This window comes from Carya illinoinensis, chromosome 7 (genome assembly GCF_018687715.1).
Source record: "Carya illinoinensis cultivar Pawnee chromosome 7, C.illinoinensisPawnee_v1, whole genome shotgun sequence".
Taxonomy (NCBI): Eukaryota; Viridiplantae; Streptophyta; class Magnoliopsida; order Fagales; family Juglandaceae; genus Carya; species Carya illinoinensis.
In genome coordinates this window covers 34,677,301-34,695,980 of record NC_056758.1, presented here as the reverse complement: position 1 = coordinate 34,695,980, position 18,680 = coordinate 34,677,301, and the positions used below count along the sequence as shown (strand labels likewise).

General features: G+C 36.9%; 1 protein-coding gene across 2 annotated transcripts; it reads left to right on the top strand.

Moving 5' to 3' along the window:
• Window positions 1–8,094: 8,094 nt before the first annotated feature.
• On the top strand, window positions 8,095–11,685 carry LOC122315069 (GDSL esterase/lipase EXL3-like). 2 transcript variants are annotated; one of them, XM_043130785.1, is made up of 5 exons: window positions 8,095–8,421; window positions 10,023–10,153; window positions 10,616–10,672; window positions 10,907–11,162; window positions 11,281–11,685. In XM_043130785.1, the coding sequence occupies exons 1-5, from the start codon at window positions 8,151–8,153 to the stop codon at window positions 11,469–11,471; spliced, it is 906 nt and encodes a 301-aa protein (XP_042986719.1). In that variant the 5' UTR covers window positions 8,095–8,150; the 3' UTR covers window positions 11,472–11,685. The 2 variants fall into 2 exon arrangements, with proteins under 2 accessions (XP_042986719.1, XP_042986718.1); XM_043130784.1 differs by having other exon boundaries at window positions 10,439–10,672.
• The last annotated feature ends 6,995 nt before the right edge of the window (window positions 11,686–18,680 follow it).

Below are 18,680 nucleotides of genomic sequence, written 5' to 3'. Positions count from 1 at the left end.
TAAATACTTTCTAGCTTACACAATATGATGGGAATTTCCCGTTCCATTCGATCCAAAGCTTCTACATTTAATGTCCGTGCACATAAGTCTTTGAAAAATAAACCCAACTCAGTCAAAGCCACGCGCACGTCTCTAGTCAAGTACCCACGTATACCAATAGGCAAGATACGCTGCAAAAGGACATGACAATCATGACTTTTTAACCCAGTTATTTTCCAATCATTTGTTCGCACACACCTTGTCAAATTCGAGGCATAACCATCTGGTAATTTAATTTTCATTATCCACTCACAAAAAGTAGCCCTTTCATTCCTTGACAATGTATACCACCCAATCGGCATGTAAACGGACGAACCATTTTCTTGCAACTGCATTTCCGGTCTTATTCCCAACCGCTTCAAATCCTTCCTTGAGTTTAATGTATCCTTCGTTTTTCCTTCAATTGACATCAATGTTCCCAATACGGATTCGCATATATTTTTTTCAATATGCATAACATCAAGACTGTGCCGTAATTTTAACTTTGACCAGTATGGAAGATCGAAAAATATACTCTTCTTAGTCCAATTCAACTCAGAAGTAGCTCGTTTTCTCTTTCGTTGTTTTTTACCAAATTCATTACAACCAACATCTACAAATTGTGCAAGTAAATCTTCACCAGACAAATATGGTGGAGGTTGGCCCCATTCAACAGTACCATCAAACATTTGTGAATTTCCCCGCCATCTATGATCACCAGGTAGAAATCGACGATGACCCATGAAACATAATTTTCTCCCGTAAGTGAGCCATTCAGATTTAGTATGTTTGTTACATGTTGGACATGCCATTTTCCCCTTAGTACTCCAACCTGACAAGTTTCCATATGCTGGAAAATCATTTATTGTCCATAAAACCGCAGCATGCATCTTGAACGACTTGCCTGTTGATGAATCAAATGTGACAACCCCATTCTCCCACAAATCTTTCAATTCTGCAATCAATGGCTGTAAGTGTATGTCTATATCATTTCCCGGCAATCTCGGACCTGGAATGAGCAAACTCATCATGAAATATGGATCTTTCATACACTTCCACGGTGGTAGATTATACGGCATAAGTACGACTGGCCAAGTACTGTGACTAGTACTCATGTTCCCAAACGGATTAAATCCATCTGTTGCCAACCCAAGTCTCACATTACGTGGTTCTTCTGCAAACCATGTATGCTCCTTATCAAATTCCTTCCACACCTGAGAGTCAGCAGGATGTGATAAAATATCATCGTTTCTAACTCTGGCTGATGAGTGCCATATCATGTCTGCAGCTGTTGCACGTGACATATATAATCGTTGTAATCTAGGTGTCAATGGAAAGTGGCGTACTACCTTTTGCGGCACATTTTGTTTGTCAGATGTCCATCTTGACTCGTGGCATATGGGACATTCGTTCAACTGCTCATTCTCTTGCCAAAATAATATGCAGTCATTCTTACATGCATGTATTACGTTGTAATCAAATCCAAGTCCTCGTTTCAATTTTTTTGCTTCATAGAAGTTACGAGGAAGTGTATTATCTGATGGCAGTGCCTCCTTAAACAACTCGAGTAACATATTGACAGCCTTAATTGATAATCGGCACATTGATTTTATGTGTAGCAGTCTTACGGTAAATGACAACTTACTGTGTCTTCTGCATCCTGGATATAGCTCACGTTGTGACTCATTCCACAATCGTGCAAAAGTATTATGACCCCCATCATTTGAACTTGATGTGTCCGTGCCACCTTCATTCATAAACATTCCCGCACCGATGTCACCTAACATTTCTTCCATATCCTCATCATACTCATCTCCAACAACATCTGGTTGTACATCTTCATCGATAGCTTCTTCTTCATGTGGAGTATCGAATGAAGTTGGATATGGTTCCCCGTGTAAGACCCAATCAGTATAACCCTTGTCAATACCTTTTACAAACAGATGCTCTCTCACCAAGTCTATCTTATGAGAGCGCAAATTCCTACATGTATTACATGGGCATCTAATACGTCCATCACTATCACATGTACCCAATGCAAACTCTAAGAATTTCTTAACACCTTCAGCATATACGTTGTAATTCTGACCCAAACGATCGCTAACTCGCATCCAACTCTTATCCATGCTGACTATCTTCATTATAAACAAGCACGTGTGCATCAACAAACAAGCATGTATCATGTATCAATCAAGGAGTATGCCACCTTACACCGGGTAGTTGGTCCTATCCCATTCGGAACTGTAAGATCATAGTCGCAAACCTATCCTCTATAATCTGTCACGCCCAACAAAATTTCGGCAGCATATCCCCATAGTTCTCCAAATATGCTCGTCTGGTTGTGTGCACCGACTTATCCATCGTCGATACAACATCACCGAAACTGCATATCCGGAGAACAAGGGATAAATCTGCCAAAATCTTAATGCTGGACGTATAACAGATATAGCTCGATAGTTTGCGAGAATGATCTTACAATTCCAAACTGTCCACTCTGGACAATTCAAGAGTTATCAATCTTTCAATTAAGGCGGATTGATAACTCTCGAACGGGTCTAAGGCTAATATTGATGAACAAGCAATATAAGATATGCCAATATTTAACATGTATCAAACAAATAATTCAACATCATAAATAATTAAGTTTTGTAACAAATCTTAGATGATTTGTAATTTAATTCATTCTCATTTGATTATTTGAATCTTTTAAGTATTTAAGTATTATTAAATGTAGATTATATATATTTAATTTTTAATTACACTCCTGCATTTAAAATGTTAATTATTTTAACACTGCCCAAGAAATCGTTCAAACGGTGTTCGTGACCGTTCGATCTCCTATACAGTCGTTCGAACGGTACACGTACCGTTCGAACGGTTTACATCCAGAAATCACTCGTCTTCAACCTCCGAAAACCCCAAGTAATACAGTCCATATTACATCAAAAGATAGCAAAATATATGACTAACTCATGTAAGCAAACGAAAACACTTATATAAAAACTAAAATGAGGTCAAATTTAAGGAGAATACCTGATTTGGAGAGATAAAGCTTCAAAAATTCCAAACGGTAAAAACTCTTCACCAAACGGTAAAAACAACCTCTTAATCCGAAAATATAAGAGATTGATAGGAGTTTGTAATATTTGAGGGCTAGATTGAAGAATAATGGCGTTGGTTGGAACAAAATGAGCGTGGGAGTGATGCTCGGTCGACTGAAACGAGTCCGAGATTGTGAGGTTCTGTCGTGTAAATGCAGAACATTGCCGTTCGAACGGTTGTTTAATGAACGTTCGAACGTCAAATCGACTAGCGGGAAAAATTTCCCCCGCCGATTTGACGTTCGAACGTGAAAATATACGTTCGAAGGCTAATAATTAACGTTCGAACGATTATATTATACCGTTCAAACGTCAAATCGATTAGCAGGAATAATTTCCCCCGCTAATTTAACGTTCGAACGTTAATATAAACGTTCGAACGTACTATTAAACGTTTGAACGCCAATAGTAAACCGTTCGAACGTTTAATTATATTGTTGCTTATTGTATTTTTTTTGCACTATACCTTTAAATATAATAATTTCTAAATATACTATAGTTTAGAGCCATAGTAATATAACTATATAATATATAATCAAACATATATTATATAGTTTAGTAACATATATAGTATAAAATATCATATTACATCTAATATAATCAACAAGTACTACATATATTAACCTATTATATATAACATATATATGGTATCATAGCATAGGGTTATATGTATCACATGCATATATATAATGTTTATTTCTATAATATTAATAGTAGATATTTAATAATAGAATATCTACTATTAATATATATAGTGTCATCTATACTAGTATATATATATGTGGTACTAGTTAATATCACATATAATATATATGTTATATAAATACATGAACATGGCTTCATGTATATAGTAGTCTATATTATATTAATTATACTATATAATATAACTTATACTATATACTATATAATATTCAATAGTATAATATATTTTAATTAAATATAATATAATATATACTATAAATTGCCAAAAAATTATATATATAATACATAGTGTTTAATAATATATAAGTGCATTAAATATATTGCATTTAATATTTTTAACAATTAAAATATATTATAATTGAATTAATTATTATATTTAATATAATTAATACGGAATATTGCATTTAAATATTTGAAAACCGATTAATTAGGGATGGCAATCAATATTTAGTTAATTCGTTCGAACGGTATAACGTACCGTTCGAACGGTACTGCATATATAAGCCCATCCCGACGTCATTTTCACGCATTTCCTCCGTGAAAAAGCCTCCAAACCGTCGATCTCCGCCGTTGAACGCCGTCTTCGCCGCCGTCAACAGTGCCCACTCGAAGCCCCTACCTCTAACAACCGGTATTTTTCATTTTTAAAGCATTTTACCGTTTAGATTTAGGTTTTTGATAGATTAATTGTTTAAGTTAGGGTAAACCGATTTATACATCAAAATAATCGGTAGATTTGCATAAATCCATGTTAGGAACATTTATTTAGGTTTCTATTGCATTTATTTTGGTGTAAAATCCAGGGAATCGAAGGATTCCATGGATTTCAATGGCCGAGTCGACTCGGCCTGGAATCCCGATCGACGAATATCGTTCGAACGCTATGCTTAGCGTTCGAACGTTATAACTTAACGGTCGAACGGTCTGTCTGTAACCGTTCGACCGTTACAGTAAACGTTCGAACGATATAAATCAACGGTCGAACGGTTTGTCTGTAACCGTTCGACCGTTAAGTTACATCGTTCGAACGATATAACTAAACGGTCGAACGGTTTGTCTGTAACCGTTCGACCGTTACGGTAAACGTTCGAACGGTGTTTAATATTATATTTATATTATTAATATTGATATTGAGTGACATATTTATTGTTGATAATGTTGTTCAGAATGGCAAATATTATTAAATTGCTGTTTGTTTCAAACTACTGTAAATAGTTCTTTATTGTATTTTTCTTGTTAATGTTATATATCTAGTTTGTAATTATAAATTTCAGGTTGATTATAATGTCTACTTCTAGACCGGCACGTAAGCGACGCAATCTTGGTGAGAGTAGTAGTGGTCCAGTTCGGGAGAGGACAGTTTCACTGGAGCGACCAGTGAAGATTTCTGATTTCCAGAGTCTTATCTGGGAGGGTCATTCATTGCCCTCAATATTCAGTGATCGTGGTTGGGGACCTATCTTGGATGAACGGGAGGAAGCATGGGAGCCAGTCTCCTACATTGACATTGTTGCTGAGTTCTATAGAGAACTCGGCAGTGCCAGCGCAGATGATTCTGGGGCCTACAGTATCACTGTCCGAGAAGTACCCGTTGTATTTTCACGAGATGGACTTGCTGAGCATCTCGGTATTCCTAGGCTGCCAGATGCATATCCGAATGTGGTGCCTAGAGAGTCTGATCCTTCAGTTGAGGCGGAGACAGCTGAGGAGGAGGCATCAGTTTATACTGATGAGGTCGATACCCTTGCTGATCACGAGGTGAGGGATTTGGTTGTCGGTCCAGATGCTCCACCGTATGACGGGACGAAGAGCATCAAACAGGCAGATTTATCTTCTTTCTTTAAGATATTAAATTTGATAATTGCCAATAATATTGACCCTCGGCAGCACAAGACAGAAGTTGGCATTGATCGGACGAAATTTATGATACGGGTCGCTCGTGGCATTCCTATCGACTTGGTGGGATATATATTCGATAGGATTCGATCAGAATCTCGGTACATTTCGATGGATATACTACCATTCGGAGTCCTGATCACCCGATATCTACTATGTGCTGGTGTTGTGCCAGATGTTGCTGAGCGTAAACGGGAGCCGATGGGACCGATAAACAGCACCACCCTCTCACGCAGCACGGGACACTCGAGACTGCGTTTTCGTGCACATGTTCCAGAACCAGTTGATCCTCACAGAGATGCACAGCCGGGAGATCATGGAGTCTCAGCTGCAGCTGCAGAGACATCTACACGGGCCGAGGCATCAGTCCACAGTGTTACTCGTGAGGAGATGGCTGACATAGTGCGTGCAGCGATCAGCGAGCAGACATCAGCAGTGATCGATGCAGTGCGTATGGAGATCCATTCTGCTGTGTCTGAGCTTCGTACAGAGTTTGCTGCCATGTCTGCGACTCAGGTCACCATCAGTACTCGACTGACACAAATAGAGGAACGTATAGCTGCAGTCGAGGAAGTGTGCAAAGACTTGGGGTCTTAATTACTTTATGATAAATTTTATTTATTTATTTCCTGTTTTTTGTATGGACAATATTTTGTGTTTTGTAAATTCAGTATTTAAGTTATATGCAATGGTATTGTTTTATATTTTCTAAACTAATTCTTAATTTAGATTATTCATATTATTTAATTAACCAATTTTTTATAATTACTAGTTAATCTAAATATAATTTGGCAAAAAACTTAAAAAATTAAAACTCTGTCACCGTTCGAACGATTCAAATAACGTTTGAACGGTGAATATGCATCATTCGAACGGTTAATATTAACCGTTCGAACGGTTTATCAATTTCCCTCCAAAATAATTTTGCCTATCGCGCCAATATTACGTTCAAACGGTGAAAATTAAACGTTCGAACGGTTAATCATTAACGGTCGAACGGTTAACTTATTTGGGACAAAAATATTCGTCCCTAAGAATACCGTTCGAACGCGTTCGAACGGTATGGCATAACCATCGTCATTTTGGAACGAAATTCAAATTTCGTTCCTAAATCCCACTTTTTGGGACGATTTTCAATTCGTCCCAAAGTAATTTCGTCCCAAAAAATCATTTTTGTTGTAGTGACCACTAAGAAATATGTATATGTCCCACATAAAAAATAAATCACTAAGTTTTTCCCAAAAAAAAAAAAAAAAGTGTTTCTCTAGGACCACAAGCGATGACAGTATTCGATCGAGATGATCATTAAATTGGCACAACACCAATTTTAGCGACGAGATTGATCAGGGATATACGGTATGATTTGATCATCACATTCAAGGATATTCGAGATGGAAGTTTGATATTTTATTTCCAAGGATAACCAAAAAAACGAACGATATATAAATGTCAATGGGTCTTTATTGTAAGTGATAATGCTCCATACCAAGTCAAACACAAAGATAAACATAAGTCTGAGAAGATCACTCCTAGGGATATACAGTTTGTTAAATTCAAATATTGAGAGAGATATATGAAAAAATGTAATTCAAATTAAGTGAGGATCATTCGGTTATTATCTTGTAATCAAGTATATTGTTTATAAATAGTACTATATTTTTATGTTAGTAGCTAGACCGGCACTTTTTCTTATATATAATTGAGAGTGATCATTTCAAAAAAAATAAAAATAAAAATAATATTGACACGATTACTTCACAATTTCTACAAATTATTTAAAGAATTTTATTGTTTTTTCAGCTCAAACCATAAAAAATTAAACAAAGGTGAAGAATTTAGAAAATATTATTATTTTTTGGGTCTATTTAAACTTTATTTGACTTTGACAGTTTGAATTTAAAAAATAAAATTATTTGATTTAGAACTTGCGAAATAGTTATATTAATTTTAGTTAGTTGTTAGCTAAATTAAGTGAGCTAGAGAGACAGCCTTATATAATTATATTATTTGATTAATTCAAATTTTCAAAATTTGTTAAAGAATTATTTCATCATCAATCCAAAAATCCTTATTCTAAGAAAATTCTTATTTTAGATTTTCGTTGAATCATTTGACTAACTTTCGATTAAAAAGAAAAAGAAAAATAAAACACTCTTACTAAAATAAAAATAAAAGAAAAACTACCAAAATTATGATAACAACTTCAATCCTCATTGCTGACGTATGTGCACCAACCACCAACTGAGACTGACAGCTAAAAAGCCTGCATTAGATGTACACAGATCAATGGGAAGTCCCTGACTGAGACTGACATGCAACTAATTCACACTTCATTCCTGATCACATTTTGTTTATGTCAGCTTATAAATAGATAGAGCAGGCAAATCGAGAGAGCAAGCGAAGAAGACACCAATACACTTTCTATTCGTCAAAATGTTTTCTTCTTCTTCTTCTTCTTCTTCTGTATTATTTTTCCCTCTCATTTTGTCTGTTCTTTTCTGCCATTCCAAGGCTGTCATAAATCTACCACCAAATGAAACCATTCCAGCAGTAATAGCGTTTGGAGATTCAATCGTGGACGCGGGCAATAACAACCAGCTAAAATCTCTTGCCAAGTGCAATTTCCCTCCCTATGGACAGGATTTTCCTGGAAAAGTTCCAACAGGCAGATTTGGCAACGGAAAGGTCCCCTCAGACATGATGGGTAGCTCTCGATCTTAATTAAATATTCGCTTTTCTAATCTCCTGTCTGCATGCTAGCTTTTATTATCTTGGTCGAGTTTCTTTTTCTTTGTTTTCTATCTGTACTATGTTGTTTGTTTCACATGCGCTAGAGCCTCCTAGAGGCATGGATCTCGAGCTTGTAAAATTACAGGGATTGGAACCAACAAAAAGTGCAAAACCTTCTATTAATTACATTTTTTGCTTGGAAGTTTAGTGATCTGTAATGGTAAGTAGATGGGAAACTTCCTTTTTTTTTTTTTTTTTTTTTCCCATGCCCGTGAGCACTTGATATACTTTAAGATTTGGTATTAGTTTCCCGGCCACAAGCAATCAATGAGCATATATTATAAGAAAAGTTGATTTTCACGTCACCTAAATTTTTGTTAAAAAATACAAAACGGTCACGATTATTTATTAAAGTGATTATTTATTAACGACTTATTTTGTAATTTTTGTAATAGATTTAGATGATGTAAAAAGTTATTTTTCTTTTATATATATATATAACTTTTTTGAATGTGCGTGCATGGGTGGTATTTATCCCTTGCATACGTATGTAATTGCAACATTCCTATCTCTCTCTCGTATTTGGAAATTGGTAAGGTATTAATTTATGGCTTGATCTGGAAAAAAAAATCCACTAAAGTAATTCGATCAGAAGGAATATTTCTTGCTTCCGTGCTGCTAGATGCCGGCCATTTCTCCCTCCCCCTGTTCCGGCCTCTCCAAGTGAGTCCTAATTAACCAAGCTTTCAGTTAATTAAGTGGTTAGTTAGGTTTGAATGTTGAGATAAGAATTTTTAATTTGAGATGAGAGTTAAAAGTTAAATAAAATATTATTTTTTTAAAATTATTATTATTTTAAAATTTGAAAAAATTGAATTATTTATTAAATTTTATATTAAAATTTAAAAAAATTATAATGATGAGATAAAATAAAAAATATTATGTTTGAAAGAACTTCCAAACCTAACCTAAATGTCTCACCCCTTCCTTTTTAGTACCAATATTATATAATATGTTATCGATCCATTACGTGTTCTCCTTCATTTCGTGTACCATTATTTTTTATGACGTACCACACGTCAATTTATCTAAATAAAAAAATACTAATTTCTGCCTTTTTTTTTTCTTTTATTTGATTTTCTTCCCCCCATTTTTTAATACCTTCAGTCAATTACTTGACTTTACAGACAGTAGAATGACCTTTAACTCCACGAATCTTGAACATATGGTGGATCCAATTAATCTCAATACATGCATGCGCGCATCTCTTAGTGGCGGCCTGCTGTGTGTATATATATACAAGAAGAAAATATTCTAGCTGTAAAGTAATTACATAAAAATAATCCTATAAATTGATATGACTTATTATAATTTGTCAAATTATAAAATTATTTTTATCATAAAATAAATCTATTGGATCAGATGAAACTATAATATTAGTTTGTGAGATAATTCCTTAATTTGTGGATATAAGATCAGTGCTCATATAAGAACCAGACCAAGTTATAAGATGGAGATGTCCCTGTCTAAATTAAAGTTACATGCAATAAACTAAGTGTGTCATATACCTTTCAGCTGAGGAATTGGGAGTTAGAGATATTGTGCCAGCATATTTGGATCCACTTCTGCTTCCTCAAGACTTGATCACAGGCGTAACTTTCGCTTCAGGTGGCGCAGGTTATGATCCCTTGACACCAAAAATAGTGGTACGTACGTACTTTTTCTTTTTTCGATTTTTTTTTTTGGGGGGGTTATATATATATACACACCATTCGATTTGCTTTTTTCTAATGAAAAATGATATTTGTAGTTGTGATTGTGCAAGCGGCATGCAATCGCTTTGAAAAAAATGAATTAATATGGGACCCACATGAAAAAAAACTAACTTTTTAATTATGGACTCCACTCATTTTCAAAGCGATTGTGTGGCGTTTACAATTTCACGACTGTATGTAGCATTGCTCTTTTCTAACATATGAAAAGAAAAACAGTCAGCTATATCATTGTCCGATCAATTAGAAATGTTCAAAGAATACATAGCGAAGCTGAAAGGAACTGTTGGAGAAGAGAGGACAAACTTCATACTGGCCAAAAGTATTTTTCTAGTGGTGGCCGGCAGCGACGACATTGCTAATACATATTTCCTTGCTCGTGTACGGGAATTGCAGTACGATGTTCCTTCCTACACTGATCTTATGGTCGACCAGGCTGCCAATTTCTTGAAGGTATAAGTTCATTTACCGTCCTGTATTATTACTTTTCACGTACTATTGTTAAACCAAATTAAGATTAGAGCCAAGGTAAATAACAACAAATTAACGGGGGAGAAATTAGTGTATATGATCAGTACGTACGTTCACTTTTATTGGAAAAAAGAAAAATGATTTAAAACTTGAGGAAGAATGGAAACAAATCCGGAAATAATATCAGCTAAATAATTAATGCAATCTGTTTTGAAGGAAATATATGAGCTGGGGGCACGAAGGATTGGAGTATTGGGTGCACCGCCAATTGGATGTGTGCCGTCGCAAAGAACTCTGGCTGGAGGAATACTGAGACAGTGTTCAGAAAGGCACAACCAAGCAGCAAAGTTGTTCAATACTAAACTGTCTTCGACACTCGATTCCCTTAACAGCAGCCTAGACAACAGCAGAATTGTCTATATTGATGCTTACAATTCTCTACTTGACCTAATTGAAAACCCTCAAAAATATGGTAAATTAATTAAACATTAATTATCATTTTTTTCGTAATTAATCTACTTTTTTTATTAATTTAATTTCTTAGTACTCCGTTTATTTTAATCATTTATATAATATAATAATGCGCGCAGGGTTTGAGTTTGTGGATAAAGGGTGCTGCGGTACAGGGGATATAGAGGTAGCTGTGCTTTGTAACCAAGCGTCTGCCACCTGTACAAATGCTTCCAATTATGTTTTTTGGGATAGTTATCATCCCACGGAAGCAGCATACAAGACCCTTATTGATCAAATCCTCAAAAAGTATCTCCCTAGCTTCTTCTGAGGCATGCATGCAGCTGACCTAATTGAAATTCATGAACTGCGCTAAGTTTCTTCAAGATTATTTATAACAAAGCTACTCCAGTACTCAGTTTTCTATTGGTCCGGCGTTTTCACTTTCCATAAAGTTCAACGGTGATTTTCTATTTTCATTCGTGCGAACACATGATGATGTATTATTTGTATTCACATAAATATATAATTTAAGATCCCATATATATAGATCCCATCTTATATATATATATATATATGTGTGTGTGTGTGTCATGTTCTTTCCTATATATAAATTAAAGACCGACAGGAAAAAGATAATCTGGACGTTGTCCGTACCGCGTTTCTTTACCATAATCGAAGGTCATGCACGTAAAGATAAAGGCTAGAATATTAAGTACTGGACAATTAATGGTCATGACTTAACATGCATGATACCAGCCAAGCGTGAGAGTTTCCAAATTCATATTCTGACTTCATGGCTCTTGACCCCTAGCTAATTTAATAGGATATTCCACATGTTGAGTCATTCGTTATGAATATATATGTAACTCTCAAGTATTTGGCTATAACTATGAATTTTTTTAGAAGTGGCAATATGTTACACGACTCATTAACCTAACACGAACATGACACGATAATAGCGGGTTATGATTTAGTCTTAACGGGTTTGGATCAAAACGAGTTGACTCGTTAAGATACGATTGCTTATCAGTTTGATAACAGGTTAACCCATTTTGACACGTTATAACTCGTCATGACACATTAAAAAAGTTAAAGTTACAATTATACCGGCTTTATACCTAAAAGTAAAATTATTAGAATTTCGATTTCGATATTTTTATTATTTGGATTGTAATTTTGAACTTGTATTTAGTTTTATAATTTTTGTAAATATTGTGATTTTAACATTTATATAAAATTATACTAAATTTAATCAGGTCAAACATGTTAATTTTGGGCATTGTCAACCCATTTACATAAACAGTTTAAAACGAATTATATTGTGTCATGTTAACTTATTTCGTAATATTTGTTAATGGGTCAAAACGGGTTAAAATGACACGACCGATTATGTTAATAGGTCGTATTAGGGTTTGAGATTTTGACATGATAAGCTTAACGAGTCGGATTACGGTTAACCTATACAGTATAATATATATGCATTAACACGACACGAATATGACCCGTTAACACGATTTGACACCCTTAATTTTTCTTCACCACAAGTTAGGGCTATCAATAAAATTGAGATATCGTCATCTTTTAAAAAAAATAGAAAATAAAAGAAAAGAGTTCACTCGTTAAGCTAAGTGAATGTTTAACTCAAATGTGAGAAGACTTTTGACTTAATCATAAAAGAGAAAAAAACTGAGAGAAAAATTGTCTTTCATTTAATTTAATTTCAGTAATCAGTCTCATATAATTTAAAGCCTCTTGCTTTTACAGATGGAAGGAGGTTATGTTATGTAGTTCCATTGTTGAAACGTATCCATTAAATATAGTACTTACTATAAGAAAAATGAGTTTTTGCTATTAAAATTTTGAAATCAAAAGAATTATTTTGGACGAAAACGAGTACCCATTTCTCTATATATATAATTATATACGATACTGACTTATACACTAGCTAGCTGCACAAACAGTTGCAAGTTAGCGGGTATTATTCCGGAGGTCCACATGCATTAATTATAAGAACCATACATCATAGTGAGATGAAGGTGTAATACGTAATATTTATATTATTCTAAAACCAATCTCATTCAATTATTTGCTTTATTTTCTGAGCAATTCATCTAGAAATGTAACATCATTTTGCATTTCATCTCATGTTTTATCGATCTATGCATTGAAAAGTGAGCTAGTTTAATATTTAGATAAATAGATTTTTTGTGGACAATACATATCCTTTAGGTTTTAATTTCTAAGATATTTTCTCTTTAACCTAATTAAGTGTCGGGATCACTAGCAAGCTGCGAAGCAGACAAGCTGCATGCATGCGCAGCTGGGAAACTATCTTTTTCTTCTTCTAAATATATAATTGTTGTTTCAACCTCGTGTTGGGAGCTTTTATAACACAGAGACGATTCTAAATAAAGGAGGGACGAAATTTAACGTGGTTCGGCAATTGCCTACGTCCACAGATGCTGTAATTTCACTATGAAAATAATTTTTACAGAAAAACTCTCTCTGCTCACTCACTCTCTTTCTCTCCCACACTCTATCTGCACACACACGCAGCACACACTCTGTTGTTCTCTCTGCTGCACTCAGTCCGCTGCACTTCTCTAATGCACACACCCACAATTGAGCTCTCTCCTATTTATAGGAGAGAGCAGCCTACAACATTTTTCGGTGCAGTATTTTACGGAAGAGTTCGAGGCATCACTTGCTGCAGACACTGTGCGTGTCTGCAAGTGGCGCCTAATATGCTAAGGAAATAAACGGTGCATGTTTCACTGTTCACAGTTTTTGTCTCCACTCATAACAATCTCTCACTTGGAGACAAATGAGTTTACATATCTTCATAGCAACTATCACAGCAACTTCAAGTCATGCCTTTAAGTACGAAGTCCAATTGAAGCTATACACAGCTTCAGTTTGTCAGCAGTAACTACTTTTGTGAACATGTCTGCTGGGTTCTCTGTTCCTCGAATCTTCTCAAGTATCAGCTGTCCACTATCGAGAAGAGATCGGATAAAATGGTATCGCAACTGTATGTGTTTTATTCTGGAATGAAAGGCTGGACTTTTTGCAAGAAAAATAGCACTCTGACTATCACTGTGCAGAATGCCTTTTTCATTCTTCTTTCCCAATTTCTCCAAGAATGACTGCAACCAAACCATTTCCTTCCCTACTTCAGTTATAGCAACGTATTCCGCTTCTGTAGTTGAGAGAGCAACAATCTTCTGTAACTTAGAAGCCCACGATACAGCTGTACCACCCAGCGTATACACAAATCCAGTAGTACTTTTTCTGCTGTCAACATCACCTGCTAAATCAGCATCTACATATCCCTGTAGTTTTAAACCTGCCTTTGTAAAGCATAGTGACGTATCTGAAGAGCCTTGTAGATATCTTAAAATCCACTTGACTGCTTCCCAATGCTGCTTTCCTGGATTATTCATGTACCTGCTCACAGCTCCCACTGCTTGTGCAATATCTGGCCTTGTACAGACCATGGCGTACATAAGACTACCAATAGCAGATGCATAGGGTATTCTGTCCATGCATTCTTGCTCTTCTCCGTCTTTGGCGATTGATCCTTAGTTAGTCGAAAGTGACTAGCTAAGGGTGTGCTCACTGGTTTCGCCTTGTCCATGTTAAACCTTCTGAGCACCTTCTTTACATACTCCTCCTGGGAGAGTTTGAGAGTATCATTAGACCTGTCTCTAATAATTCTCATACCAAGGATTTGTTTTGCAGCACCCAAATCCTTCATCTCAAACCGCTTTGACAACTACTTCTTCAGTTCATTGATTTCCTCGATGCTTAACCCTGCAACGAGCATATCATCCACATATAACAGTAGGATAATATAAGAGTTGTCAAAGTTCTTCATATAGCAACAATGGTCAGCCTGCAGTCTTGTAAATCCATTACTGCACATGAAGTTGTCAAACTTCCGGTACAATTGTCGTGGAGCTTGTTTTAGGCCATACAAGCTCTTCTTCAGTTTGCAAACTAGATTCTCTTTTCCCTTCACTAAGAATCCTTGTGACTGGTGCATATAGATGTCTTCCTCCAAATCACCATGAAGGAATGCAGTCTTCACATCTAACTGCTCAAGATGTAGATTCTCTGCAGCCACAATTGCCAACACTAGCCTGATCGTTGTCAATTTTACAACTGGAGAGAAAATGTCTGTGTAGTCGACACCTTCCTTTTGTTGAAACCCCTTCACGACCATTTTGGTTTTGTAGCGCTTGCTACCATTGTGCTCTTCCTTAATTTTGTATACCCATTTATTGTGCAAAGTCTTCTTGCCTTTTGGAAGCTTAGTTAGCTCCCATGTCTGATTTGACATCAGTGACTCCATCTCATCTTGCATGGCTTTCTCCCACTTGATCGAATCTTCAATTCGTAGAGCTTCATCATAACTTTCCGGTTCACCACTATCTGTTAGCAAGATGTAGTATAGAGATGGTGAGAACCGCTGTGGTGGCCTAATTGTTCTTGAAGATCTTCGAATAATAGTGAGTGGTGTACGTTGTTTGATCTGTGTATCATCATTTTCTTGATCCTCGTTCTGATCAGTGTTGACTCGAGTAACATCAAAGTCAACGACCTCAGGTTTCTTTGGCTGCTCTTCAGATTCAGCTTGTGACTTAGTTTTGTATAGAATCTGCTCATTAAATATCACATTTCTACTTCTGATGATTTTGCGATTTTTATCATCCCAAAATCGATAGCCAAATTCTTCATCACCATAACCGATGAAAAAATATTTTCTAGATTTGGCTTCTAACTTGTTACGATCAGTAGAATCTATGTGAACATATGATAAACAGCCAAAAACTTTCAAATGGGAAAGATTTACCTTCTTTCCGCTCTAGACTTCCTCTGGTAGATCGAACTTTAAGGGAACTGAAGGTCCCCGATTAATCAAATAGGCTGCAGTGTTAATTGCATCAGCCCAAAAACATTTAGGCAATCCTGAATTCAGCCTCATGCTTCTGGCACGTTCGTTGAGAGTTCTGTTCATACGTTCAGCTACGCCATTCTGCTGTGGTGTCCCGGGAATAGTCTTCTGAAATCTAATCCCATTTGCAGCACAGAATTCTTTGAACCCTCCATCGATGTACTCTCCTCCATTGTCTGACCTCAGACATTTTAACTTCAAACTTGTTTCATTTTCAACCATGGCTCTCCACTTCTTGAAAGTATCAAATGTGTCAGATTTATTTTTCAAAAAATAAACCCATATTTTCCTGCTTGAGTCATCAATAAAGGAAACATAGTATCGCGATCCTCCAAGAGAAGCGACTGGGGATGGCCCCCACAAATCTGTGTGCACTAACTCCAACTTTGTAGATTTTGGAGTTCTACCATTTTTCAGGAAACTAACCTTTTTCTGTTTCCCAAAAATGCAACCTTCACACATGTCGAAATCAGTTGATTCCAACTTTGGTAACTTCCCCTTGGATAATAGTACTTTCATTCCTTTTTCACTCATGTAACCAAGCCTTTGATGCCATAGGTTGGCATTTGCATCAGCAATTGCAATAGTATCTCTAATGCTTAAAGTCATATATAGAGTACCTATTTTTGTGCCTCGAGCTACTACCATAGCTCCTTCTGTTATCTTCCACGTGCCACCGGTAAATAGTACCGAATGCTCATCAGCATCAAGTTGCCCTACAGAAATCAGGTTCCTCATGAGCTTAGGAACATGTCGCACCTTCTGTAGCAACCATGCACTTCCATTGGGCAGATTGATTGGTACATCTCCTATGCCTTCAATTTCCAACGCTTCACCATCTGCTAAGTACACATTCCCGAAATCACCAGTGACATAATTCTGCATGATTTCTCAGTGTGCTGTAGTGTGGAACGAGGCTCTTGAATCTAACACCCAAGATTCAATTTGGTTGTCGACTGAAAGAAGTAAGGCATCTTGGAGATCTTCTGTTGTGGCATTAACAGAGTCATGCTCATTCTTCTTCTTTGCTTCCTTGCAATTATTTTTGAAGTGGCCAATCTTGCCACAATTCCAGCACTGTACTTGTTTTCCAGACCTTGATTTACTTCTGCCTCTTCGGGACTTCGATCTGCCCCGATTTGAACTTCTACTAGCTCCTCTACCTCTCGTCTCGAGGTTTAAGGCAGAACTGGAAGTTGATGCTTCTCCTGTATCTCTTATGCGAACTTCCTCGCTAAGAATATGGTCCCAGATATCTTGATATTTCATCTTTGTTTTGCCATAAGAATTGCTAACAGCTGTTCTCATGGCCTCCCAGCTTTTTGGCAATTGAGCTAGAGCAATCAGTGCACGTACTTTATCATCAAATTCAATCCCCACTGAAGCTAATTGATTGATGATGGTGTTGAACTCATTCAGATGCCGAATAACTGGAGTTCCTTCTACCATTCTCAAGTAGAATAGCTTGTACATCAAATGCACTTTGTTATTGGCTGATGGCTGCTCGTACATGTCTGATAGAGCTTTCATCAAATCCGCTGTGGTCTTTTCCTTTCCCACATTGTGTGCAACTGATCTTGACAGTATTAGTCGAATGACTCCTAACACTTGTCTATCAAGGAAATTCCAATCTTCATTACTCATGTCATCTGGCTTTCTTCCTAGGAGTGGAAGATGTAGTTTCTTCCCATAGAGATAATCCTCTATCTGCATTCTCCAGTAGGCAAAGTCTGTACCGTCAAATTTCTCGATACCAACACCTTTAGCTTCTTCTCCAGCCACAACTTTACAAATGAGTTCAAATTCAAACAAACAAAGATCACCGTTGCGTCCGAAACACTCGAATTAGCTGGAAACGAGTCCGGACTGATCCAAATAGTTTGTCAGCACTATTTGATCGTCGCGATGGAACTCCAACTGGCGTGATCTAGCCCAAAATGATCTGCAACATGTGGATGGTTCAGATCCAATGTACTGATGCTGAATCTCAAAATTTCGACCGTACGGATGAGTCCGGAATGATCCAAATAGTTGGAAAGCACTATTTGATCGTCGAAATCGGACTCCGAATGGCTTAGATCTAGCTAAAAACAAATCTGAAAAACGGACGGTTCTGATCTGTCTGGCGTGTGAGATACACGCGCTGCACAGTGCACGTGAGCAAATGCGTGGGCGCGTGTAATGCACACGCTACAGTACTGTGTGCGCGTGCGGGAGAGTGAGGCGCTTGTGACACACGCGCCGAACCTCTGTAGGGCGCGTGGGCGCGTGTCCTTCACGCGTCTTCAACCTCTGGAGTGCGTGAGGGTGCGTGGGCATGTGTGGTGCACGCGTCTTCAACCTCCGGAGCGCGTGGGGGAGCGTGGGTTGCAGCAGATGCACGCGCCGATCTTCTAGGGGCGCGTGTAGGCTCGTCCGACCTCCGTTTTCGATTCCGTTTGCGGCAACAGATTCGTCTCGCCGTGAGGAACACCGTGGAGTTGTTAAAAATTGATTTTGAACAACTTGAATTTTAAGACAGCTCGAACCAGTGCTCTGATACTAGTTGTTGGGAGCTTTTTTGACACAGAGATGATTCTA